Source organism: Hyperoodon ampullatus (genome assembly GCF_949752795.1).
Source record: "Hyperoodon ampullatus genome assembly, chromosome: 1".
NCBI lineage: Eukaryota > Metazoa > Chordata > Mammalia > Artiodactyla > Ziphiidae > Hyperoodon > Hyperoodon ampullatus.
Genome location: NC_136914.1, coordinates 62,804,994 through 62,831,444, shown reverse-complemented (window position 1 = coordinate 62,831,444; position 26,451 = coordinate 62,804,994). Strand labels below are relative to the sequence as shown.

At 51.8% G+C, this 26,451-nt stretch overlaps 3 protein-coding genes across 5 annotated transcripts; all 3 read right to left on the bottom strand.

The window, feature by feature from the left end:
- Positions 1-109: 109 nt before the first annotated feature.
- On the bottom strand, positions 110-14,242 carry ZSWIM8 (zinc finger SWIM-type containing 8; the record flags this gene model as incomplete). Of its 3 annotated transcripts, none has more annotated exons than XM_079718803.1 (26): positions 110-584; positions 713-823; positions 1,147-1,266; positions 1,428-1,604; positions 1,733-1,892; positions 2,133-2,624; positions 3,208-3,431; positions 3,580-3,869; positions 4,047-4,275; positions 4,381-4,539; positions 4,637-4,877; positions 5,327-5,451; positions 6,048-6,146; positions 6,358-6,541; positions 6,644-6,823; positions 6,955-7,086; positions 7,846-8,839; positions 9,214-9,389; positions 9,538-9,739; positions 10,143-10,263; positions 10,382-10,463; positions 10,576-10,683; positions 10,859-11,031; positions 11,205-11,299; positions 11,546-11,699; positions 14,035-14,242. In XM_079718803.1, 26 exons carry the CDS (start codon positions 14,240-14,242, stop codon positions 124-126), a joined length of 5,697 nt encoding a protein of 1,898 aa, XP_079574929.1. In that variant the 3' UTR covers positions 110-123. The 3 variants fall into 3 exon arrangements, with proteins under 3 accessions (XP_079574929.1, XP_079574930.1, XP_079574931.1); XM_079718804.1 differs by having other exon boundaries at positions 248-584; positions 713-891; positions 1,709-1,892; XM_079718805.1 differs by having other exon boundaries at positions 248-584; positions 713-891.
- A 2,133-nt stretch (positions 14,243-16,375) lies between these two features.
- On the bottom strand, positions 16,376-17,654 carry CHCHD1 (coiled-coil-helix-coiled-coil-helix domain containing 1). Its single transcript, XM_079719401.1, has 3 exons — positions 17,514-17,654; positions 17,270-17,388; positions 16,376-16,674 (listed from the first exon to the last, which is right to left on the bottom strand). The coding sequence occupies exons 1-3, from the start codon at positions 17,635-17,637 to the stop codon at positions 16,561-16,563; spliced, it is 357 nt and encodes a 118-aa protein (XP_079575527.1). The 5' UTR covers positions 17,638-17,654; the 3' UTR covers positions 16,376-16,560.
- A 5,019-nt stretch (positions 17,655-22,673) lies between these two features.
- Positions 22,674-26,207, bottom strand: FUT11 (fucosyltransferase 11; the record flags this gene model as incomplete). The annotated part of the gene is made up of 3 exons (XM_079719217.1): positions 22,674-23,078; positions 24,492-25,117; positions 25,500-26,207. The coding sequence occupies 3 exons, from the start codon at positions 26,205-26,207 to the stop codon at positions 22,931-22,933; spliced, it is 1,482 nt and encodes a 493-aa protein (XP_079575343.1). The 3' UTR covers positions 22,674-22,930.
- Between the last annotated feature and the right edge of the window lie 244 nt (positions 26,208-26,451).

Sequence of the window (26,451 nt, the reverse complement as noted above, 5' to 3'; positions counted from 1 at the left end):
CTCACTGGAATGGGAGAAACCTAGAATAAAGCAAGTATCAAGATTTTCCTCTGCCCCAGTTCAAGGTTCATCCACACATGGGGGAAAGAAGGGAAAGGCCCAGACAGACGAGAGTAAAAAACTTTATATATTTATAAATGCCAAATAAATACCAGAGGCCACCCAACGCCCCCTCCCAGACAGGGCTGTCTCCCCCAACCCTAGGCTTCTAGGGTCTGAGACATCTTGGCCCCAAGCTACAGCCCAAGAACAGCTGCCAGTCTGGGCTACCAGGGAACTGAGTGGGGATGATCTGTCCAGCCAAGATTCATTCCCCCTTTGTGAGGGGTCCCCATAGCCACAGGCCTGTGTCCCTGTATAGGGCCCTGGGGGGGCCAGACTCAGGGGGAGAAGGTGGTCATCTCGAGTGAGACCCGCTGCCACAGCTCCTTGGTCTGTTTGCTGCGCTTGAGATTCTGCAGGATGTCGTTGAACTGCATCATGCCCATGGGTGTCAGGCAGAAGGCGCTGCGAGCACTGCGGATCGCGTTCACAAAGTCGTCGTAGTCGGCAGGGGTCAGGTGAATCAAGCGGTGGTGGATGTACTGGAAGACGTGGGGAGGATAAGCCACTAAGCACAGAACCAGGCCCCTCGGTCCTGGCGTGCTGGGTGATGTGTTCCCTGCCTGCCCGGGAGGTGTTCCACCCTGCTCCATACTTCCTGGGTTATCACCTGCATGTATGCCTGCTGGCAGCGCTGCACCAGTTGGTGGAAGGCCGGGGCACGCAGGTGGTTGTGGGCATGAGCGGGGCTCAGCCGCTGCAGCGTCTCCATGACGATCTCCTGCAGCACAAACGGGCTCAGCACCCCCTTGGCTGCCCCCACACAGAACTGGTGCACGTAGTTCACTCCTGGGGGGCAGGGGGAGGGGCATGAGACGGGGGTGGCCACCTCTGCCCTAGGGACCCAACTTTAATCTCTCAGCTCTGGCCTGGCAGGGAGCCTCCCTCCACCCCAGGAGCTGAGGTAGCCCCCCGCCCCTCGCGCACGCACACATACCCGACCAAGGCCTCAACTCTGAGCAAGAGCTAGGAAGGAGGTCTGGGATGGGAAGGTGGGGGGAGCAGGTGAGGGCGGACAATGGTCCTGGGGAGGGGAGGTGTTACCCAGCTTTGCTGCCAGCCCCAGCAACCATTTGACATCATCAGTGTAGGGGGGGGAGCGGGAGAAGTTGTTGGGGTGATCATTGTGTGCCCGGCGACCCAGCATCTCCAGTGCCAGCATCCCTGGGAGAAAAAGGGTGGGCACATGGTGAGGGTGCGTCCTCCACCCTCTACCTCAGCCTGGTACCTGAACCCACGGTAAACCAATTAAGAGGCATGGTGGGGAGGGGTCACAGAAGAGCCTCTGGCTGCAGGTGGGGGCACAGGAAGGGCCCTCCTCTCACCGACACGGTAGGCGGCGTGCAGGTGGTGTAGGCTGTGCGGGTTGACAGGCTGACTGTGAGTCTCCTCCTCGGGTGGTGGAAAACCCCCGCTCACCAGAGGGCTGGGCTGTGTGGGCAGGGCAGGCAGTGAGGCACCCTGGATGGCCGGAAACGTGGAAGCTGGATGGACGCTGCTCACTGAGGGCGGGATGAAAGCCACGTGAGGAACTCAAGAGCCCAGAGAGGGACAGAGAGGATTCCCTCCCCCACTCCCCTGCCCGGTGTGCCTCCCCTCCATTCACCTGTTCCCTGTCCCCACAACTCACAGGCCACACTGGTGGGCAGTGGGAGCCCTGGCTCTGTGTGGTAGGGATGTACTGTGATGGGTGCCATGGAAGGGACGGGGAAAGACACAGCAGTGGCGGCAAGTGAGGGGGGAGTCACCGAGTAAGGGTACTGAGCCCCCAGGAATGCAGGGTGCACACCCTAGAGGCGGGAAGAAAAAAAGGAAGATTCCAAATTATATTAGGATGTAGCTCTTCCCCGTTCATCCCACAGCTGGGTATCCTGCATTTCTTATCTCAGTTGGGCTGGGTCCCCGACTCCCGCCACCTCACCAGGACTCTTGGACAGCCCTGTTACCCTCCCAGAGTGCCCCACTCCAACCCGCCGTGAACTCCCAATGTGCTCCCACATGCCCAATCTCCCAGAACACTGCATACTCACCTGTGGGTATGCAGAGCTGGGCACAGGGAAGACGGCAGGCCGGGGCATATGAGGCATGGGGTGGGCGGGGTGAGCTGGGTGGGTGAGGTATTGAGGGCTGCAGGGCAGGTGGGGCTGTAGAGCAGTGTAGGGGTGCAGGCCAGGGGAATGACCATGCCCCAGTCCTGGACCCGGATATAAACTGGACCCCACCGAGATGACTGGCACCACTGTGGCTGCTGTCACTGCTGCTGCCGCCGCCGCCACTGTAACCGGCTCAGTCCCTGGGACCCCCCTGCCCTCAGGCAGCCCCCGCCCAGCCTCCCCAGCTGCCCTGATCCCACTGACACTACAGCTTGTAGCCCCTTCACGGGCTGTGGATGAGCCACCTGCTGTTTGCTCATATAGCCAGAACCACTGGTGAGCAACCTCAAACAACACTTCGGGGTATACGCCCCCACCCTTAGCCGCCTCTTCCACTGCCATGCAGGCCTTCTCCAACATCAGGTTATCCTGGAAGGGAGAGGCAAAGAAGGTGAAGGGGGAAGGGCTTTACTCAGGGACAGTTTTTAGATGACATTCCAATGTCTCCCTCAGAGTTGGCTGGTTCCTGGGGAGGCATCTAAGGTCACGGCCAGGGCCCAGAGTCAGTGTCAGAGCAGTGAATGCTTCACACAATGAACAAATACTTGTTGACCAGTAGAAGTCAAGACCCAGGTTACAGTCCCAGTTCCAAACTAATTTAGCTACTCCCAGCCAAGTCCCATCATCTCCCTGAGGCCTTCCCTAAGGAAGATAAGGGATTCTGGTGCCAGGGACTTGAAGGTGGCAAGACTCGTTGTCTAGGCATCTAGGTGATCATCTTGGTCCCTAGACTATAGGCCACATTTCCTTACCTATGAAATACGAATCATCCTGTTCTCAGAGTTGTAAGGTAAAGGATGTAATAGATGTGAAAGCACATTACCATGTCAAGTGTCGCCATGAGAGGACCAACTGGGTAGTTTGTGAACTCCAGGATATGGGAATAAGGAGCTGGACCCAACCTCCCTGCCCAGATGCCCCAAAGCAGGTCCGCAATTGCCTGTAAAAATACCTGCTCCTTGCACTGCACCAGGGCCCGCTGGATCTCATTGGGGTTCAACGCATGGGCATGAGGCAGGCAGCTTAGGGCTAGTTCCGCCGCTGCCCTCACCATATTGGAGTCTCGTGCCCGTGATGCCCTGTCAGCCAGGGATGCAACCTCAGGGGGTGTCAGGTGCCCATCCCAGCATTCTACCAGTATAGTCAGGGCTGCGCTGCCAATCTCCATTGCCTGGCCTTCAGGAAAAGGAGAGAAAAGCAGAGTGGGGTTAGCATGGGCAACGGGAATGGCATCTCTCCTATCAGGTCAGTAACTCCACAAGGATATGACTTATCACCATCAATTAATCCCCTTCCCATACCCAAATCAAGATGCTGGATTTACCTGTAATCCAGGAAACGTGGGAAGAATAAGTACGTGAGAGCCAGTTGGGAGAAACAAAGTTGTGCAGGCCAAGGGCATAAAGCCCAATCTCGAAGGCGCAAAGGTGCAGGTTACGGTGAGGACCCTGGTGGCCCCCCGAGGAAGATGGATGTGTGAAAATGGAAGTACTGCTGTTGCCCCCTGCCTTGATCAGCACCGTCTTCGCCAGCTCGAAGTAGAAGTGTGCAGCTGCCTCTGACGGCTGATTGGGTACATGGGGGGCATGACTCTCAGGACGGCGGCCCTTGTACCTGAAGGGGCAATGGGGTAGGGACAGGGATTGGGGTTTCTCTGAGGTGGGTGTCCATGTAGGTTGGAAAAGACCAGGGTGAGTGAGGATGCTGACGGAGACAACAGTTGGATTACACTAGGGATGTGGCTCTCGGGGTGGGCCAGGTCAGAAGACAAGGGTGTTTCTTCCCACTGACCTGCCAACTTCAACTGTCTTCGCCCGGGCCCCTCCACTGGCACTGGCCCGGCGACTTCCGCTGGAGGACGAGGAGCCAAGGGAGTCTGAGGAAGAGCTGCTAATGCTGTCACTATCCTGTCCTCGGCCCCAGGAGGTAGGGGCCCAGCCCCCTCGAAGTGGCCTCCGGCTTAAGGTGGGGGAGCTATCCGACGTCGTTTCAGGGGCACTGCTGTCAATGCTGGCCATGCCTAACCCCCCCCAAGACAAGACAGTCTCAGAAGTCAGAAGCTCCAGAATTCAGACTAAAACCTTCAGGAATATCCTTCCCTCCATGTCATCCCACGGGTTGTTACCTGTGTGCTTCTTCTTAGGCCGCCCTGGTGAGCCCCAGCCCCGTCCATTGTAGCCTCCACGGCTGCCAAGTGCCAAGCGGCTGGGAACCTTTCCCTCTGGTCTTGGGGTCAAAGCTGCCTCAGATGGGAGACCCTCACAGGGGGAATGTGGGGAACTCTCTACGTAAGGAAGACAGGACACTGGGATGAGCCTGGGAAAGGGGGGACCAACACAGCTCCATACCACACATCCCCCTGCCCAGTGCCCCCACCTCACCAGGCACATTCTTCTCTGTGAAGCCCTCAGTGGGGCCTGGCCCAGCCCCTGCCACACTCCCCGGCTGAGCAGGCCCTGCAGAGCCTGAGGTCAGAGGTTGCAGGGCCCCTGGAGCAGATGGGCCCCCATGCTTTGAAGGAGACCTCTGGCTGGCTGTGGCCGGGCGGCTAGATGAGTAGAACGAACTCAGTGTCTGTGGCTTATGCGTCTGGCTCTCTCGGTCCAACAGTTTGTCTAAGATCTGAAAGACAGAGAAGCGGTGACTGGACGCCCTTTATCTCCTGACTTCTATTACTTTTCTTTCTCCTTGAAACAGCTTAATACTTCCTCCTCAGGAAGGCTTCCCCAGTTCTAACCACAGGAGAACCTGCTGGAAGACAGGGGCTGGCTTACATATCTTGGTATCCCCTATAACATTTACCACAGGACTAAGTATGTTGATATTCAATATATATTGAAATAAATGAATGAATGAACAACTTTATGCCCCCCGTTTCTCTTCTTCCACCCCAAGCCCAAGCATTCCTGTAAGAACCACTGGTCTCTCACGTTCTTTACAAGGTGTTCCCAAGATTCCCCTGGTTATCTCCTGTAGGTAGAATAGCCCTTCCATTATACGAGAAACCCCTGAGAAAGGCGATAAAATTTGCTCTCTCTGCCTGTTGAAATCCCAGTACCTCAATCCCTTACCTTTTTGAGTTTGGCCTGGTCGTCTTTGTACGTGATCATTAGTGCTAGGGCCAGGTCACCCTTCTCCCGACGTGTGCCTTCACATAGCAGGGGATGCTCCGCCTCACTCACTGTTGTCTTCATGCCTGTGAGAAAGAGGCGCTCATGGGGGTTGTGAGTGGCCGTAACTTGCAAGACAGCCAAGGGTAAACAGGTCAGGGCTCCCCAGCCACCAGCATGTGAAGTAAGGAGTTCTCCTGGTCCAACCCACATTCCCTATGGAAGGTGCCCACTGCCTAATACATCCAGCCTAAGCTCTGGTCTGCTTTTTAAGACAATCATAATTTGGCCTTCTCTATCACCCCAACATATCCATCACTTCAGGGAAGTTGGGCTCCCCACTCTCATGAAGACTTGATTGCCCCTGTGTCTTTATTCACAGTGTTTTGTCCCCCTACCTAGAACTTAACTGATCTTTTAACCCATATTCCATACTCTATCCCCTTCCTAAGGCCTTTCCCCAGAGTCCTGTTTTTCTGTCCTTATAACACCCAACATTCATAGCCCACGTTTTTGCCCTCAATTCTTCAGTCTCGTAGGCACTATGAGTCATGGCACATAAACGTCATGCTGGCTTTCCCCTTACCATAGAGTCCCTTCAGAAGAGGGCTCATGTCTCATGCACTTCAAGGCCTGGGCCAGGCTTAGCTCACAGACGTGCTCAAGACACTGACAGACTCACCCAAGGCAGCAACTGCTGCTTCAAATCCCAGCTCCTCATCCCCAGGCATCTCGTTGTTCCAGTTGCGACTTGGGGGCCGGGAACCCGTGGGAGAAACCACTGGATAAAATTTGGGGTAAGTTAAGCAGACAGAAGTAGCATGGGACAGAATGAAAAGGGAAGAAACCCAAGACACTCATCATTCCAGATCCTTCCGTGAAGCTGCCCGATGCTTCTTACACGCGATTCAGAGCCTTGGGCTCTTGGTTTCTCTTTAGAGAAAGCTACCCCTGCCCCAGTTCCCCACTTTCTGTAGTGTCAGGCATCATACCTGGAGTACAGAGAACATCAAAGATGAAACTGGCCAACATGAGAGGCAAAACAGGCCGATAATCACAGAGTGTCCCCTCCCGAAGCTCCTCTGCCCGGCAGCGCACGGTACTCATCTCACTCGGACCCAGAGGAATCTTCTTGAGCAGGGTGGCCACCTCAGACTCCTGATATGCCAGCTTCACCTGAGGGCATAGGGAGGAACTAAGACCTCGATCACCCCAATGGAGATCAAGGTGTGAGTCTCTGAGGAGATGGCAGTGCAAGGTTCAGACAGAACTTCTGACCTCCAAGGCCTTGGTGGAAGCTGGGGGCCGCTGTAGCTCCAAGGCAAACATGCCCACTCGGAAGGCCAGGTTGTGGTGCTCTGGGCGCTCACTTAGCACTGTTAACAGGAAGGCCGCCTTGGTCAGGGTGTTGGTAGCCACCCAGGTCTGACGGCTTGTAGACACCTTGTTCTTCTTGCCCTAAAGAGGGAAGCACAAGGAGGCAGGCAGATGAGTTTGACTCGCCTTGGTGGAGGGAGGAGACTCTAGCCTGGGGTGGGGCGTGGGAGAGGGTTATGGGTAACTGGGGAGGGAGGGGGGCTCTCTCTCACCTTGGCAGGGGGCGGCTCTACCTTGAGGTCAGGTGGGTTGGCTAGCAGGTCCTGGGCAAGCTCCACGGTGAGGCGGGAGGCCTCACTGCTGTAGCCGTGCGCATGCAAGGCCTCAGCACAGGCAAATAATATCTGGAAAGAGGACATGGGCACCAAACATGTTGCAGGACACCATACTCACTCATGCAGCAAATATCCCATGAGCACTTGCTATACACTGGGCCCTGTGCTAGTCCTGGGTATACCACAGAGACTCACAGCCCATTAGAGAAACAGACACATAAACACACAAACAGGTGTGAAGCTGGCTACTACTGGGAAAGGTCCAGAGGGGAGCAGATAGGCAGGATACCTCAGTGGGACTTGGGGCAGAGGGGCAGTCTCAGGGAAGACCTCCTAGAGGACATGACCTCTAAGATCTCTGAGGGCTGAAGAAGGAACAGGGGCTAACCAGGTAAGAGGAGGGAAGAATATTCCAGACAGAAAGGCCAATCCGTACAAAACTATGGATGTAAGAGAGAGCATGGCAAGCTACGGGAATGGCTCAACCGAGTGTAGTATAACTGACATAGTAGCTAGATGAGGCTGGAGAAGCAGGCAAAGTTCAGAACAAGTGAAGCCTCACAGGTCATGCCAAGGACCTTCATCTTCACCCTAAGGGTAACGGGAAACCACTGAAGAGTTTTAAGCAGCAGAGTGACAAAATTATACACTCCAGGAAGATCAACATGGAGAGAAGAGAATGGACTGCAGGCAGCGAGGCCAGTTAGGAGCCTGCTGCAGGATTCTAAGAGTCACACAACAGTCCTGTCACTCGCAACCAGAGGCAGGTGGTCCCTCTCCCAGCTATGGCTAAGAGGCACCCTCAGAGTCCCCTCCAAGCCCCCTCACCTCCATGCGGCTCTCCTGTTCCAGTGGCTTCAGTCCGGCAAACAGGTCGTGTTCCTCCCCAGCCCCGCCCTCAGCCTTCTCTTCCTCGCCCCCAGCGCCATCCTGGGCATTCAGATAATACGCCTGGTAGTCATCCTCCTCCTCTCCAACCGCAGGGGCTGCCTCTTTGGTTTTAGGGAGCCCATTGCCACTCTCATCTGTGGAGGCGAGGTCATCCCGGGTACAGAGCTCCCTGGGCAGTAGGCCAGGGGGGCCAGCAGAGGCTGTGGAAGGCTCAGGCCCTTCTGAGAAGTACACGCCACCATCTTCCTCATAAGTATCTGGAGGTTCAGGAAGGAAGGTAGAAGGGCCTCGGGAGCCACCAGGGTGAGGGCAGGGTGGTGGGCTCTCCGGGAATCCACCAAAGGTGCTGGCCTCTGCACCCAGGGCCAGGCTGCTATCATCCAGGCTCATCTCAGCCAGATCCGGCTCCAGGGAGCTGTCTTCACTGCTCAGCCGTCGCTTGCTCCCGCTGCCTGCTGAGCCCTTGCCCCCACTGCCAGCCCCCCCCAATGCTTTGGCTTTGCCCCCACCTGGACCCATCTTATGCAGAGCCTTATCTCCCCCCTCGGCCGAGAGGCGGCGGGGACCCCGCTGCGACGAGAGGACGCCCTCACCCAATCCCTTGCGCTTGGCCCCAGGCTCCTTGGGCCGCACAGCTGGCTCGGCAGGAAGAGGGCGGGGCCGCTCCCGGGATTCTTCCAGGCCCCCAGATCGGGAGGCACCTGGCCGAGGGGGCAGGGCTCGGGCCCAGCACAGGGCCAGCTTCCTGTCAGTGGCACTGTAGGTGACACCGGGAAGGGGGTAGGCCTCTTCCCAGTTGAAGTAGCAGGCCTCTACCGCCGGCCGGAAGCCAGGGAAGAGCCGCTCCAGGGTCTTCTTGTGCTGTCCCCGCTTCACGTTCTCAATCACCTTCAGCTGCCACTGGCGCAGCTGCACACACAGCTCCCGGCGCCTGTGGGAACAAAGCAGGGGCCGGGAGGGCTTGTGGGGCCTACACTGCGCTGAGCAGGGACGGGAGGAAACGGGGAGATGGTATTCCCCGGAAGCGGGGCACAGGGAAGGACCCCAGGAAGTGCTTCTTGAGCCAGCCCCGTAGACATCGCTCGAATACTCAGGGATTTGGGAAAGTGGGTTATTTAGAGGAGGGATGGAAGAAAGCTTCTCAGGAAAAGAACTCATAAATCACTGGAAACCCTAATGCTCAGCACCTCCCACTTCCCTAGGACTAGAAAAATGGTACGTGTGTCCATGTACGGGAGATGAGGGCTCGGTCTGTCCAGGGCTGGCCCCATCTCCCGGCGGCGGTGAGCCTTGGGGGAGACTCACCGCTGGGGGCTGAGCGCAGGGTCCAGCACAGCCAGCCTCCACAGTGTGACCATCTCGTCACACATGCTAGCGCACGCGTGGGCCGCCACCTCTGACTGCCCGTTGCTGCGGCCTGTGTGCCCACTGGCGCTGCTGTGTGAGGCCGAGGTGCGCACGCTGTACCACCAGCCTGTTATCTGGAAACAAAGAGGGCTCTGAGATGAACCTAACAACTTAGAGGAAGACAGAGGAGCCCCACGCAGTGTCCCTGTCAGCAAGAGGGGAGTGCGGTTAAGGGAGGGAGAGGATGCGCCAGCACGGGCCTCCCCGGCTCTGCGGGATTACCTGTTCGTAGGTGAGGCACTGGTCGGTGAGGATTTCCAACAAGGGGGCAGCATTGCTGTCCCTCCGCTTGAACATCTCCCGCACGATGCTAAGCAAGTTCCAGACTCCCTCTGGCTCGCGGCCCCTCAGTGGGCGCAGCAGACATGCCCATTCAGCAGCGGCCGGAGGCTCCGTGGAAGACAGATACATGGAGTTCACATCACTGTGAAAGTCGCAGAGTGGAAAATGATGACCCTAAGATGGGGCTGAATAAAGCAGGTGAAAGAGCAACAGGACTTTGACACAAAAGGGGTCAAAATACAGAGTACAGGGGGAAAAGTATGACCCAGACAAAAATTCTTAGTCGCCCTCTACCTCAGTTTCCCAATCGCTGAAAGGAAGCAAAGTAACTCCTGCTCTACCTAAGGACAGACCACTCTGTGACTACGTAAAATTATCATCACCCACTGATTTCACTAATGACATGTTGTATGCGCCAGGCAGTGTACCGGTGCGGGGGGGCGGGGAGTGGGAGAGGTAGGCATTGCTAAAACAAAGAAACTGTCCATGGCCCGAGGGATGCGCCCCTCCCACCACAGACACAGGCATGAAGAGATCCTGTTTACCTGAACACCACAGGGGAGGGGCCACAGAACTTGTGCAGTGTCTTCTTGATGTTGTCAGTGAGTGTTGATTCATCCAAATACCAAGTACTCTGATCGGAGGCAGAGGGCCCTGCTGTGGGGTCTGGGGGTGACAAGCAGTCAGTCACCTAGAGGTAGGAGCCTGGATTCGCCTTCAGTAAGTGGCGCTCTGCACCCCCAAGCTTGCTTTCTTCCTGCTGCCCTTCTTTCTCACCACTCACCCGGGGCTCCACATACTGTATTGATGGCTGTTGACTGGGAGGAGAGGAGTTCATCGAGGAGACGCTGGGCTGTGGGCAGGATCTGAGGGGGAAAGGGACACAAAGGCAGAAGTGACCCAAGGAGGCCTGGGCCTAACAGGAAGGCCGATATGCAGCCCTGGACTAGTCAGAGAGGGTGTGTCAACCTCCCTCACCTGCTGAGGGAGCTCACTGATGAGGTACTGAGCAAACTTCTGCAGCTGGTCCCTCTGCAGCCGAGACAGGGACTCTGACACTGGGGCCCGCAGGCAGACTGCAGAAGCCTGAAGGGAACACCGAGAGAAAAGAAACAATCTGGGAAAGGGCTTGCTGACATCGGAGCTGGGGACGGAGCGGCAGAGTAGGGGAGGGGAGGGGGCTCACATCGTGGCCAGGCATGCGGCAGAGAAGGGGGGGTGGAGCGGAGAATAGGGCCAGGATAAATTGGGAGGGCCTCACGTTGTGGATGCGGAAGAGACAGAGTGCCACGACGTGGGTGCACCATTTGGCCCCAGCCCCACAGGTGCAGCTGCAGGAAGTGACCCGGCAGCGGTCAAACATCACAGCCACGTTGTAGGCCCCTTTGGGGGGGACCATCTGAGGTGGCACCACTGTAGCACTCAGGTGGAACCCTGGGGAGAAACGTCGGTATGGTCAGGGAGAGCCACCAAGACACAGGTCTCTGCCCTTGACCCTGGCCCTGCAGTTCTTCAGGCAACCCGCTCCAGCTTCTTGCACTAGTTCCTTAATTCTTAACACAGGGGGTGGGAGGAGCAGGAAGTGCCCATTGGTGAGGGGCCCTTACCAATCTGCAGGGGGTCCTTCACAGCCCTCATGCGGAATAGCTGATCCCCTCGCTGGAACTCATCTGCACTGCCGTTGGCCAGGCAGGAATACAGTCTGGGGGTGAAGAAGAAGACATGGCCACAATGCAGCAAATACCCTTCCACAGACCCTGTCAGAGACCACCATGCCCCAGGCACTCTCCCCAGTGTCACACCGTGCTGGGGAAAATCCCAGGTACTCCCTGCCCCGGCTGCCTCCTTACCGCAGCCCCAAGTATGGTGCCCTTTGTTCCGTGGGAAGCCCAGCGCACTGTGTGCAACATCAGGACCCCACTCCCCACCGTCAATCCTTTAGCCTCACCGAATATCCTCTTCATTCTCAGGGAAGCTCCAAAAAGCAATGCGGAGTTGGAGCTGCTCAGGCACCGGGGGGTAAACTTTCTCCACCACTTCAAATGGGATATGAAATGCCACCTGTTTTGCTGACAGCTCCACCAGTGGGATCACCAGTCCATCTTTGGAGACAAAGGTTGAGGTAAGGGGAAACAAAAAGGGCCATGATTACTTGGCACCGACGCCAATGCCACATCTTGATGCGCCCCCCACCCCCGCCTTCACTATGAAGAAAAGAGGACATCTGGATGAAAAACCAAGGGACCCTCCTGTCAGGATACACTAACCCTTAAGACTCCATCTGGGGAGGGGGAGCTAAACAATCCCTAGCCTACAGCCTGCTAGAAGATACCAGGGATATCCCAGAAACTCCTAGCCAAACAGGTGTCCCAGGATCCTAGCAAGTGATGAGTCTCACCTGGCTTGGCATCTAATTTCCCATATACCTAGCACTTGAGATTCATATTACATTGTGTATATATCTCCCCTGGCATTCGCTTCTCTAATTGCTTCTTTTTCTACTGTCCCTTTCTTTTTTACTATCCCGTTTTTTGTTTTTTTTTAAACTATCCCTCTAAATGACTCCATGCCTCCATCTAAGGAGGGAAGATAGGCCAGAGCCCGGAAAAGTTAAGAGAGGGACCTCCAGAAGCAAGAGAGAGTCTGCACTTTCTTTGGCACACCTGAGACCTGGCTTCCCACAGTGGATGCCCTGGGGTGTGGGTTGGGGGTGGAGAGGTTACCCCAAGGGAACCTGGCTGCCACTCCTGGACTCGCCTGGAGTAAGATGGAGCTACCATTCAAAGTTTCCCACACTGTTTTAATCAAAAAGCAGTGAAACGCAACAGACTGCATATCTCACCAAATTACTAGTCAGATTAAAAGACATATAGGGGCTTCCCTGGTGGCGGGGTGGCTGAGAGTCCGCCTGCCGATGCAGGGGACGTGGGTTCGTGCCCCGGTCCGGGAAGATCCCACATGCCGCGGAGCGGCTGGGCCCGTGAGCCGTGGCCGCTGAGCCTGCGCGTCCGGAGCCTGTGCTCCGCAACGGGAGAGGCCACAACAGTGAGAGGCCCGCGTACCACAAAAACAAGAAAAAACCAAAAAACAACAACAAAAGACATATAGAAAATCATGGTGCTGAAAGGAACCTTTCTAAAAAAAAAGTCAGTCTTCTTATAAATGAGCAACTGAAAAAGGGTAGGGTTGGCGGGGGAGGGGGGGAATGCTATGCTTTCCTAGATTTTAACCTGTTCATAAAGATACCAGTATGCGGAAAACCTTCACCACCATCTTCAGTTACTTCCCTCAAAGTGAGGGAGCTCTAAGCCTACCCACACATGCAAATATGAAAGAAGCAGAGAGCCCATAGAAGACCCATAGTGAAACTACCTATGATGTGTGTGTGTGTACAGGGCATATGCTGTCTCTCCAAATGAAGGTAAACATTACCACTCCTAAACAGTGACACATGTAAATTTCTCTCTGTCCCTAAGGGGTGCTGGAAATCTCTCCAGGGCCGTTTGGAAAACAGGACCTTAGAATGTCCAGAATAGAATCACAAATTAAACCCCTCAACTGGTGAAAAAAGTCCACTTCCAATGAAGCTCAAACTGTGCCTTGAGGAAGGCAAGGAAAGAATGTGGTGAGTCCTGAGTCTGCGGGGCTTCTGTTATCACTCTCTTCTCCATCCTCTTTAACAAAAGCAAAATTCTTCACAGCACTCATCAGAAAGACCCAAGGATGAAAGAAACTCAAGTGAGAAGCAAGAAGAGTGTTTCACGAGACTCGAGAGTCAAGTACCCACACTCTTCCCCAGGCCCCAGATGAAGGAAATCTAAGGCTTTAGTACAGTGGTCCCAGGCTTGGCTTCTGACAGATGTTCAATATGGCCAGGAACCAAGTCTCTGATCTAAACCTATGTGACATCCCCTCTCGTAGGCCAGTTAACCTCCACTTTGCTCCGGGTGGAATCCCTTCTTGGTGCAGTGGTGATCAGAGATCATCACCTTGAATCAAGAAGCTCCCAATACACTTTGCAATGGGGTGACACACCTCAAGTGGTCACTTCTTCACAATCCACCCCCTACCCACATTCTTTTCTATTTTCTGGCCTGCTTTAGGCTGAACTCGGTAAGTACTCCCAAGTCAAAGAGGGAATTCTCCTTTACCCCATCTCTTACGGCAAATGAACGACAGAAGATCTACTTTCTGTCTTTAATCCTATCCAACCCAGAATTTCCCAGCCATCACTACACACACACACACACACACACACACACACACACACACACACACACAGGTAGGTGTGGAGAAGGCAGCCCCAGGAAGACCGGAAAAGCGAGTCCTGAACAGCTCCCGAGCAGGGACAGCTTGGGACAGCTCCCGAGCAGGGACAGCTCTCGAGCAAGGCCGGAGCAGGGCCTGCCCGCTCCACTCCTTCCAGCTCACCCTCACCTCGCATTCTGGTACCTCCACTGCCACCTCCACCACCGCCGCCAGTGGGGGAATTGGGCCCCGCTGACTGTTTGCGCCATCCCCGCCAGTTCTGGCAGAGGCTCTCGGCCTCGGAGATGAAAGAACAGAGCGAATCCTCCTCAAAGCGGTCCGAATCCTCGAAAGAGAAGCGCTCTCCGTCCTCCCACTCCGCGAACATCAGCTCCATGGGGCCCGCACCCCCCGGGGCCGGGTCCCCCCCCGCGGATCCGGGGCCTGGGCCGCCGGCCGGGGGCTGTGGGGAGGCCCGGGGCCTGAGGGGCGAGCCGGGGCTGGGGGTGGCCGGGGCGCTCAGGGCGGCCGTGCCGGGCGAGGATCTCAGGCCTGGGAGAGACACGGGACGGGGCCTTGCCCAACTGCGAGGTGTGAACGGGGATCGTGGCCAGTCTCCGAGATTCAAGGCCCGGACGAAGCGCTCGAAAGCCGGGGCCTCTTGGCGGCTGTGGTGCCGCCTCCCCCATCAGCTGATCTGAACTTCCGGCCGCGCCGGCCACCACCACTTCCGCCCTCGCGCGCCCAGGAACCCGAGCCGTACGCGCGGATATAAGGAACCTGTTTAATTGCTACGTTTCCTGCTTTTTTTTCTCGAGCCCACCCCCAGATACCGTAAGAGGAAGCCAACCCCCAAAAGTATACGAAACGACTACAGATCCCAGCAACAACCCGGCGTCCATAATGTCCCGAAGGAATAAGCAGCCGCCACGCATGTCGGGAGTTGTAGGCTGTCAAGAGACAAACACAGGAACCATTGGGTGGAGTTATTGTCCTAACTCCGGATAGGCCCCGGGGCCGCGTCACCTTCTGGGAATTGTAGTTCAGAAGCCTGAATTCCAGAAGACTTTTCCATGGGGTTTAATTGGCGAAGCAACAGGAAAAGGCGGCGTTTGATTTCAGGAGATGGTTGCACTGTTTGTCAGTGGGGCCTTTGAGTCCAGGGGTTCCTAGCCTTTTTTTGTGCCATGGGCCGTTTAACAGCCTGGTGAAGCCCCTAGACCCCCTTCTCAGATTGTTTATAAGTAAACAAAATAAAAGAATTACAAAGGAAACCTTTTATGTTGAAATACAATTATCAAAATATTAATAAAACAAATTTGTAACATAGTACTTCTTTATTTATACATTAAATAAGATCCAGCAGCAAGTGTAATTACTACCATAATATTGAAGTTAGTGATGAATTTAAATATTGAGATACTGTGATTTCATATAGGTATTGCTAATAATACTGTGGTTTGTTTCCCACAGCCCTAATTGAAATGCTCAATTTAAGTTGTGGTTAAAGATAAAATCTTTTTCTCATCCATATTCACAGACCTCTTACTGGGAGTCTATTGACTGTAGGTTAAGAACTTCCAAGGCTAGTCCAAAATGCCTAAGCACTGAGCTTCTTCCTAACAGCTTGCAGAACTAGGCAACTACCCAGTGCTCCACCAATGGGGGTATGTGGACAATAGAAAGAGGTAACTGTGGGGGGGTCAAGGAGGCACGGCCCCTTCTTTATCTTAATAATTATCCCACTGGAGCTTTAAAACCCCCAATGACCCCTTTGTACATTTAAAGGGATGTATGTGCTGTAAAGTACACAGAAAAATTAACTCAGTTATGCCTGGAAGGGCAGAGTACACATAAAATGCTATACAATTGTTCTAATATCAGGAGGTCACAAAAGTAAATGCCTTCAGCAGCTAGGCAGATAACTTAATGAGAAGTGAACAGGTGATACACAAGATAATTGCCAATTAAGTCTCAGTTTCATCATTTGGGAGAGTCCTGTGGCCAGATCCCTGGAGAATGGAGACAAACGATAGTCAGCTCTACCTGATTAATCTTTATTTCCATGTGGGAATAAGAAACTATGGTTGCCAGATCTTTTGATTTTTTTAAGAAAAGCTAAAAAGTGGGCTTTTTATGACATTTTTCCTATTTTTGAATGTGGCCAGCTAATTTAAAAACAAAATTTTAACTGTGTGGGCCAAATAAAATTCATCTGCAGTACCTTTGGGTCATCAGTTTGTGAACTTCTGATTATTCCCGCAGCACCCTGCAGGGGTTATGCACAAAATAGGTAGTCGCTAAATACTTACAGATGATGGCAAAAAACTGCATATAGACAGACTCCAACATCCTTAATGCATCCAAAGGCAAGGGCATTAAATGGTATACAGGACTTCAAATGCAGGACAAGACAAAGGTTTTTGTCCTGCACCTGGTGCAAATTAGGGAGCAAAGACCTTCCAGAGTGTAGGGGAGGACACAAGGTTCAACTATGTTGGGAGTACCTAATCCACAACAAAAGGCCAAGTTCTCTTCAGAGGATTTTATTTCAACATAAAGCATAATTTCCACCCACATAATGATTCCAAAGGGTAAAAGAAAGTGTTTTGCCTCCTACTCTTCAACGAGAGCATGGCAGTGCAAATATCTCTAAAATGCCTCTGCAGAGTTCTCAGAAGCTACAGTCCAGTCATTGAAAATGCTTCTCCATTTTCAGCTGACATGAGGTTTGTTAGGAAACCTATGTAACAACTTATTCAATTTCTTGGGGGGTAAACTCCCCAACTCTCCCAGGTCCTCCTGGATTGATCTCACTTTTCGGGCTGCCTGAAAACACAGAACAAAAATTAAAATGACAGCTCCAAAGTTGGCCCTGACCTAAGCTAATAGTTCTCACAACACCCCAAATCACACTAAGGTATTAACCAGCCTGGAGATCTGTGTATTCTTCCCAGTCCCCTTTCATCAAAAGGACTTGGGACCCAAGAATGACTGTATGGTCTGAAGCTACCATGCCAGCTGGCAATTAAGTCTAGGCTGGAAACCAAACAACCTGTCCTTTACTATCTTTAGTTCAACTTCAGACAATAATGTCTATTTGAACAGCAATTTAAACTTTACAAAGTGGTTTTCCCATTCATCTCTTCACTTGACACTCACAAAATTCTGTAAGGTGGATATTAATATTAACCTCATTTTGCATCAAGTAAAGCTAAAACCAGTGACACAAATCGCTCAAGATCACAATGCCTTCAAAACAGTAACCTTTCCCACTTTGGCGTGACTCAAGTAGCTTCCAAAAACTTCCTCGCCCTTTTAGAATGAGAAGGACTTTCTTATCTCCTAGGAAGAGGCAGTAAGAACCACTACTGTATGCCCCCCATTTTCCTCCCAAAAGGGCACCCCAGGAGCCTACTGTCACCTCAGCCCTCGAAGCACACTCGAAGAAGTCCTGGATCTCTTTTTTGCACGCTTCGTCGCGGAATTCATTCTGCTTCCAGCAAGCCATCATTACTGACATCTCCGTGATACAAGTCGCCTCTGGAGGAGCAGAACGCGGGGACCCTCAGTCACAAGGAGACCCTTACCTTCCGGCCCTCCCACCCAGCAGCCCTCTGCACTCCTCCGACTTCCGCCCTGGGGCCTCCAAGGCTCCGACTGCTCACCGCCCTTCTCCCGGCGCCGTTCCCCGACATGGTTAGCTAGGATGAGGGGTTTGTTGGGCTTCAGTATGGGCTTCCGCGGGTTTCCAAACCTTGCTAACCGACCCCGGAGGCTGGGCGTCGCCATTGCTCACCGAGCTCCCGGCAGGCTCTGCGGCGCCGTGCGTGACCCTGCGTGACCCCTACGAGCTCGATGACAACCTCCCCCCCCCCACTCCCGCCCCAGCATGCACCTTTTTCTTTTCTTGGCGGGGTCGCCTTGATGCCGGGTTCGGATCCCGGCTGGTGCAGACCCGTGTGCAGGTTAGGAGGAGAGTCTTTGGGACTCTTTTGTGAATCTACGCTGACTCTTGTAGGCTCCGGGTTCTGAAGTCTTGGGGCAGTACTGGGCCGGGAACACCCAGGAAAGAGGCCTGATAAATGGACTCTAGTTTCTGGTGGTAAAGTCTGGATTAGAGGGTGACTGACACAGGCAAGGGCAGAGAGAATGGGAGCGAATCAAAATATGAGAGCTTAAGATGCTACGTTGGGAATGATTTTATTTTAATAAACCTTTAAGAACTGTTGGTTTTGATTACCTTTAGAGCCACTCCGAAGCCGCGAAGAAAAATAGGCTCATTTACGCTAACAGCTGCTGCTGCTTAGATATCGTTTGTTCATTTGTAGTGATCTCACTGGATTGGGTGAGGTTTAAGCACTTTCTCGCATTCATCGTTTTACTTAATCCTCTCGCCAATCCTCTGAAGATACTTAGCAGTACCACTCCTATTTATACACTTGGCCCTTAAATTATGATGCCTAGACTTGGTTCTAAGTTACTTTTTTCCCCCCGCCCCATCCCCTCCCCGCCAAGTGACTTTTAGCTGTTTACAAAACTCAGTCCAAAGATGAACCACTCATTCTCAAGGCATTTACACATGAGCTCCAAGAAATGTCTCTGGTAATGGAAGCATAACTTGGACAAGCTTGTAGTTCATAAGATGACTACTATGGAGAAACAATATTTAGTGTGTGCTAATCACTTATCACAGTTGTTTGGAATCTTCCCATTTATCTCTGCATGACTGGTTCGTTTTCTTCTATTGAGTCCCAGTTCATGTCAGAGAGGACTTCCCTGACTTCCATCCAAACCACCATCAACCTGTTTTATTTTCTTCAGAGTACCTATCATAGTCTGGATTATCTTTTTTTTTTTTTTTTTTTTTATAAATTTATTTATTTATTTATGGCTGTGTTGGGTCTTCGTTTCTGTGCGAGGGCTTTCTCTAGTTGTGGCAAACGGGGGCCACTCTTCATCGTGGTGCACGGGCCTCTCACTGTCGTGGCCTCTCGTTGCGGAGCACAGGCTCCAGACGCGCAGGCTCAGTAGTTGTGGCTCACGGACCCAGTTGCTCTGCGGCATGTGGGATCTTCCCAGACCAGGGCTCGAACCTGTGTCCCCTGCATTGGCAGGCAGATTCTCAACCACTGCGCCACCAGGGAAGCCCTGGATTATCTTGTTCATTTATTGTTTGTTTACAGCCTTACCCCCCAACACCCAATTAAAATGTAAGCATCACGAGAGAAGGGACCTTGTCTATCGTGTTCAGTGCTGTATCCCCAAGGCCTAGAGTAGTGCCAATAAATACTTGTTAAATGAACAAATGTTTGAAATATTTTTGCAAGTCTCCAGCTTTACCATCTTCACCCCAGAAATAAAACCAAGCAGAAGACACTGTTTAAAAAGAAGCCATTTATTATACAAAATTAAACCTGTGATAATCGAAGAAGCAACTCGGGAATAATAAAGGCATCAGCCCCATGCTCCACCCCCACTGCAGCAACACAAATAAAGCTAATTCCTATCAGAACTTCTACCACCAATAACCCCAAGTCTGGTACTGTATACAGAGCAGGCTGGGCCCCAAACCAGAGAAAATTCACATTGCTTGCTTTCTCCACAGAGAAAGTGAAGGCTTTAGTTAGATAGCCATGTGGCTATTCCTGGTTCTGCTTTCCCTTGTGGAAATGTAGCACCTGGTTTTGAATACTTTTATGGTAAGAGGAATAAAGGAGAAAGTCTGGGAAGCACTGACCACAAAGCAGGCATGTGTCTCCAGCCACAATCATTCATAAAAAACTGGCCTACTTTGTATATAAAAGTTCTAAGGTAATGCCAGTGTGAACTGGTGTAATTAGACAGGAGAGGTAGGGATGATTCTACACCTTGCATAAGCATCACCTACCCTTTTCATTACACATAATGATATCTGAGTCCTAACCTTATTTTGCACTTGGGTAATGATGTATTTTGCACTATATAAACTAGCATCTGCATTTAAATAGATTGCAAGCTTAGAAATCAGAGTCCTGAATTTGGCTTCTTTTGTAAGAGTCCTTACTATATCAAATTTTAACATAAGTATTTTCGAAGGTCTATCTTTCTTATTCTTTTCTGCAAAAGTCCAAACAGAAAACTTTCCATGCTGTTATGAGGGCATTTTTAATTAAATAAAATGAAAAAAAGGGAGTTCCCTGGTGGTACAGTGGTTGGGACTCTGTGCTTTCACTGCCAAGGGCCCGGGTTCAGTCCCCCGTCCAGGAACTGAGGTCCCACAAGCCACGCGGCACAGCCAAAAAAAAAAAAAAAAAAAGGAAAAGAAAAAAGAACCACGCTGGCAGTGAAACCCAGCCTAAATTATAGCTTTGCTTGGCCACATCTTTAGGACCCTAGTTGTTGGAGCATCTCATATATATACAATACATGAGCACCCCATACATATAAATGTTTATTGCTAGGTCTGTTGCAGAATTTCCATTCTGCAGTATATTATATAGTTTCGTGTCAGCCAAAAATTGTAAATTCTCTGTAAATCTTCACCCCATTCCAAGCAGGTGCCATTATTTTTTTAAATAAACACTTGATGTTAGCTTTGATCTAGCTCTAAAGAGCTAGATTTCTTAAATTTAAAAACAAGCTGGTGGGCTTCTCTGGTGGTGCAGTGGTTAAGAATCTGCCTGCCAATGCAGGGGACACGGGTTCGATCCCTGGCCCCGGGAAGATCCCACATGCCACGGAGCAGCTAAGCCCGTGCACCACAACTACTGAGCCTGCGCTCTAGAGCCCCCGTGCCACAACTACAACTACTGAAGCCGAGCCCGTGCTCTGCAACAAGAGAAGCCACCGCAATAAGAAGCCACCACAATGAGAAGCCCGCTCATCGCAACCAAGAGTAGCCCCCGCTCTCTGCAACTAGAGAATGAAGACCCAACACAGCCAAAAATAAAAAACAAATATGGGCTTCACTGGTGGCGCAGTGGTTGAGAGTCCGCCTGCCGATGCAGGCGACACGGGTTTGTGCCCCGGTCCCGGAAGATCCCACATGCCGCGGAGCGGCTGGGCCCGTGAGCCATGGCCGCTGAGCCTGCGTGTCCGGAGCCTGTGCTCCGCAACATGAGAGGCCACACCAGTGAGAGGACCGCGTACCACAAAAAAATAATAATAAAATAAAAAATAAAAACAAATAAATAAATTAATTTTTTTAAAAAGCTGGTATATCACACACAGAACAGCTTAGCAGTCTGCTCAAAATATTCAAAACCAACAAAACTTTATAGAAGGACAAGATTCTATTATATATAGTCTGTACTGAAGTCATAAGCATCATCTTCCTCTTCAGTCTTTACAACTATATATATATATATGTTTGTAAATTAATGTGTGTATATATACATATGTACACACACACTAATTTAAACCAGACATATTGATAAGCTATGGAACTTCTCTAGTGATAACTCATTAATACAACATTACAACCAGGGTAGTTCTAAGATCCAAGGTATTCTTTCTTGTTCCACTGCCCCAGAAAAAGCAAATGGTCTCCCTGTCCATTAAGCTGTAAGTTTAAACCACAGCAATAGAAGGGTCTGGCTACCTCCCTAAATCTGACTAACAACTTTTTATTTAGCCAGCCACTTGTGATGGCTTAAATGTCTTGCTTCGCTTCTCATGCCCTTGAGCTTAGGTGGGTGGGCTCCATCAAAATGTAGTCTCAGTAAGTACTATAAAGTTGTGCGTTGTAACAGTAATAGAGTGAATGAAGTTGGAATATTTATCCCACTTAAAGTGAAAAGTGCCACAGAATATGAGAGAATTACTAGAGCTATATTGCTGGGCTGTTTTCTTCTGCCATAATTTTCATGAGTTTTGGGGGGAAATGGACTTTTGTAGCATATAAAAATAATAGAAGAGTTCATTAGGCGGACAGAAGAGATCAAGGACTTATAAAAATCTGCACTTAGATTCACATTGGCCTATTTCAACATTTCAAAATCATTATAGCTTTTTCTGCTGTCATTTCCAGCCTGAGTCTCCATCTCTAATCTAAAATAGAGCAGGACAATTCATTAAATTGGCATGACATTTATTAGCCACTGAATCTTTCTACTCATGAGTTGAGAAGGAATTTCAGATATGCCCTAGATAAGCAGCAAACCAGCAGTAAGAAAAGCTGTCAAATCTACAGGCAGTTTAATGCTGGGGAAAATGAATGTGGGAATGGTGGCAAGGCTACTCCGTCTCCATCAGAAATTGTGGAAAACCAGGAAAGAAAAAGCCATTCAAAATGAAAAGGTTGACATGAAAAGCAAAGTAAATGATATAAAAAATACAATTCCACGGGCTTCCCTGGTGGCGCAGTGGTTGAGAGTCCGCCTGCTGATGCAGGGGACACAGGTTCGTGTCCCGGTCCGGGAAGATCCCACATGCCGCGGAGCGGCTGGGCCCGTGAGCCATGGCCGCTGAGCCTGCGCGTCCGGAGCCTGTGCTCCGCAACGGGAGAGGCCACAACAGTGAGAGGCCCGCGTACCGCAAAAAAGAAAAAAAAAAAAATACAACTCCAGAGAGCCAGAATACAACCCACCAGGAGTTTTGCTTCACCACCAACATAACAGTTTATAAAGCAAGAGATGAGGAAAAGAGATTGGGAAAGGTACTGAATAATGAGTGGTTTGAGGAATAGCACAGTAGTTTTCTAAAGATGCTAAACCTGGCCCATCTTACCTCATTCACAGCCAAGTACTAACGTGTTGTCCCAATCACGACTGAGAGGATGATATGGCTAAAGAAATAAGCAGTTCTTTAAAATTTTTGTTGATCAGCACCTTTAATCAAATGGGTGTTTCAGGCTTCTGGTTCCCACTAAACCAAGAACTGGATGCCTCCATCTCTCCTTCAGGAGAGGTCCTATTACCATAGGCTGAGACCCTGGCTACACATCTTTAGCATAAAATATCAGTAGATATAACTTATTCTTTGAATTCATGGTAAGACAGTGTTCATTAAGAACTTGCATAGCAGATACCCTTCATGTCCCATGGTAGAATAAGGACCTTCCATCTCCTTAGCTCTATCAAGTTAAGGACTCTTGCAAGCGTAATTAGAGATTTTGGTTCCTTTTCATGAAGATCTCAGTTAGGTAATCCCAAAATTTCCTCTGCAGTGTCTCATTGTTGTGGATCATGGCAGTGAGAGCTTCCCCCTGGTCCAGGCCTTGCCAGTAATCTTGCAGCCACATCTCCTTCCAGCTGAAACATCAAAATGGGAGTTGGATTACGGAACCTCAGCACAGCTATGAGTCCTACCTTTCTCTGAGTGGCCAAAGCAATCTTAAGTAGATACAGTGGTTTCTGGCTAGGACGAGGGATCCGCTTTGAGGGAAGGAAATGTGAAGTAAACCCAGTACTAGTCCAAGTGACAGGCAGTAAGCCACAAACACAAATTTATCACACAACACCCCCCTCCCCCAATGAGTTAAATTTCCTGACTTGCCTGCTCTTGGTCCCCAAATGTGGAGGGAATTAAGAGGCAGGCAGGACAGGGGCCGAACTATGGACACAGTAATCTCCCTAAGAAGAGCAAGGCGTCATATTTAGATGGTTACCTTTTATGTTACACCTATTTCAGTAATCAAAATGAAAGTGCAATAGTATCCAGTGTCTTGATGAGACACAACCTGAATGTTTCTCTTTTTTTAATGTGTTACATTTTTCCTTTGATAAATCATAATATTATGTTCAGCACAAACTAGATACAAATTACTTGATGTAAATTACTGGATACAAATTACCTCCACTCCCAGGACCAAACTGTGCCAGCCCTCTGCTGCCATCCACTGTCCAAGGTGATCTCTGCAGGACATTCTAGCAGCCTCTCTTTCTCAAGGCTAATCATCTTTTATCACGCCTCCCCCAACAGGTGTGTTTTGCTGCAAGTGGCTTCAACATTTTCCCACCCCACCTCCCATGCTGACCTTGTTTCCCAATGTCACCACCTTCTGCCACCTACTGCAGTAGCCCCCTCACTTCCCTTCCAATCCACACTGCCCACCATTGTTAATCATCCTTTGAAAGCACCCCTTCTACTCTGTCTAGGACAAACATATAATTTATCATTCAAATCAGGGTAATTTTAAGAGTGAAAGGAGGTGTGTTAATAGTTACACCAGGTTAACAGGTATAAACCCCGATTGTTGCAGGCAAACCTCCCTCAGAATACTCTCTTCTGTATTTCTCATCCCCAGCCCCACCATGATGAAGGTGCTCCATAAATAGCTGAGTTGATTTTCAGGACAGTCCAGCTCCAGAGCCTAGTGTTCAGAATATGTACAACCTGGCCCAGCTTTGTCTCTCCCCCATTGCTTCCCTGAACGGGCCCCTCTGCTCTAGTTGAAGCTTGTTTTGAACTACTGCAAACATTGTTTACAAAAGCTGATTTTCGTATGTTGTTGCCCTGAACGATATCTCACATCTTTTGCTGAGCTTTCGCAGTTTGTCTTATCCCCACAACTAGACTCTTGATACCTTAAAGGCAGAGTGATCCCATGTCATAATTTCCTTATACAACATCCCCTCAGCACCTAGTGCTCATTTATTGCCTGCAGGAAGCAAGTCAGTATATCATTTGATTTGACAGCCACAGGGGACCCCAGCTACCTTTACCTGTCATTCTCAGGAATCTCTTCCACACTGCCAAAGCCAGGTGTGGGCACTGGGCAGTCCATGTGTGAGGGCTGGGCAATATGAGGCTCAGGGACAGGGATGTCCCCAGGAGAGGCTGCATGGGCCTTCTCGGCATCCAGCCGAGCCAGTTCGTGGTCACAGACGAAACACTCGAAACCGTTAAGGTAGTTAGGCAGTAAAGGATCATTCACTCCCCACTCCCGCTGCTTCAGACTATCCAGAAGGAACTGGTTGGTGATGCCCCCAGGCTGCTTGTATGCCAGGTATTTCATATATTCCTCATCATTTTTGTCCAGAAAGTCAATAAACTCTGCCAGCTTCTGCGGCGACTCAAAGTCGTCAATGAGGATGATGGAGTGATTGTTGGGCGCCCAGTCCCTCACAGAGGGAGAGCCGCGGTACACAGGCACAGCACCGAGGTGCATGGGGCGCCACAGTTTTTCCGTCATGTAGTCGTCACAGATGGCATTTTCGAGGGCCAAATGAAATTTATAGCGGGACAAGAAGGCCAAGAGTTCTGGATCCTCAGTGGTGGCTGTGGCTGTGTCCTGTAGCCGCGGCGTGGGCAGCTCCCGATTCTTCAGGCATTTCCCATATGAGTCCACCTGAGTGGGGTACAGCACGCCGTCAAGAGGGTCTGGGTACTGTATATATGGACATATATACACTACCATATGTAAAATAGATAGCTAGTGGGAAGCGGTCGCATAGCACAGGGAGATCAGCTAGGTGGTTTGTGACCGCCTAGAGGGGTGGGATAGGGAGGGTGGGAGGGAGGGAGACGCAAGAGATATACGGGGATATATGTATATGTATAACTGATTCACTTTGTTATAAGGCAGAAACTAACACACCATTGTAAAGCAACTATACGCCAATAAAAATGTTTAAAAAAAAAAAAAAGATATGGCACGTCGGCCTGGACACCAGGGGTCGCGGCCTCAGCCCGGCGCGCCACCCTCCCCTTCCCGCCCCGCCCTCACCCACCGGGATGTAGCGCATGAGCTCGCGCACGTAGCGGTCCCGGTCCGCAGGCACGTCGCAGTGGGACTGCAGATAGAGCAGCGGCGCGTAACCCCGGCGGCGCCAGTCCGCGCGTTCCGGGAGCGGAAGCGCCGCGCGGCGCAGATAGGCGGTCCCGGGCAGCCACTGCAGCGGCAGCGGGTAGTCCGAGTGACGGCTGAAGGTGGCGGTAAGATTGAAGAGGCGGATGCCCGGACTGTGGCTCAGCAAGAAGTTGTTGAGGGGCGACTCCTCGTGCAGGAGCGCCCAGCTCTGGTGCGCCAAGCGCGGCAGCGGCGCTTCGGACGCGCGGAAGTCGGTGCCGTAGAAGAGCAGTGCGCGCGTCCGCGAGTCTCCCCGCACCCGTCGGTCCCGGGACGCCACGCACGCGCCGCGCGCGCACTCGATGCGCTCCGAGTCGCCCGGGAAGTGAGGAAACAGCCCTGGGCTCCACCATAGCAGCACCGGCAGGTCCCCCGCCTCCCCCATCCCCGGCCGCAGGGTCCCCGGACCACGCGCCACCCCCACTGCGCCCAGCGCGGAGGGAGGCCGGAAAACGGCGCCGTCCCACGGCTCCGCCCACTCCACCTCCCCGCCGGTCTCCCCCTCCGCCACGGGCCTTGAGCCGCTAGCCGCACAGACACTAAGCACTCCCAGGGCGGCAAGCACAGCCCCCGTGCGGCCGGCCCCCATGTCTATTCTGACAGCCGAAGCCCCTCAGGAACAGGCCCCGCCTCGCGGTGAGTCGCGACGGGACGAGGTCCTACGCCACAGGGGCACATGGCGCATGCGCAGCTCCGTGGCCACCTCAGCCGGCCACTTCGTGAGAGCCGCTAATCCTGGCAGGAAGTACTGCAAGGAAAGTGATACGTCACAGATGAGACTGAGGCTGCTGGTTACATCTTAATTTATTTCTTTACAAATTAAAGATGCATTG

Excerpts from the sequence above, each read along its gene's own strand:
- CHCHD1 (XM_079719401.1), bottom strand. The coding sequence starts at position 17,637 with ATGGCGACGCCCAGCCTCCGGGGTCGGTTAGCAAGGTTTGGAAACCCG. Across the intron at positions 17,389-17,513 it reads ACGGCGCCGGGAGAAGGGCG|AGGCGACTTGTATCACGGAG; the intron begins GTGAGCAGTCGG and ends CTGCTCCTCCAG. Across the intron at positions 16,675-17,269 it reads AGTGTGCTTCGAGGGCTGAG|GCAGCCCGAAAAGTGAGATC; the intron begins GTGACAGTAGGC and ends CTGTGTTTTCAG.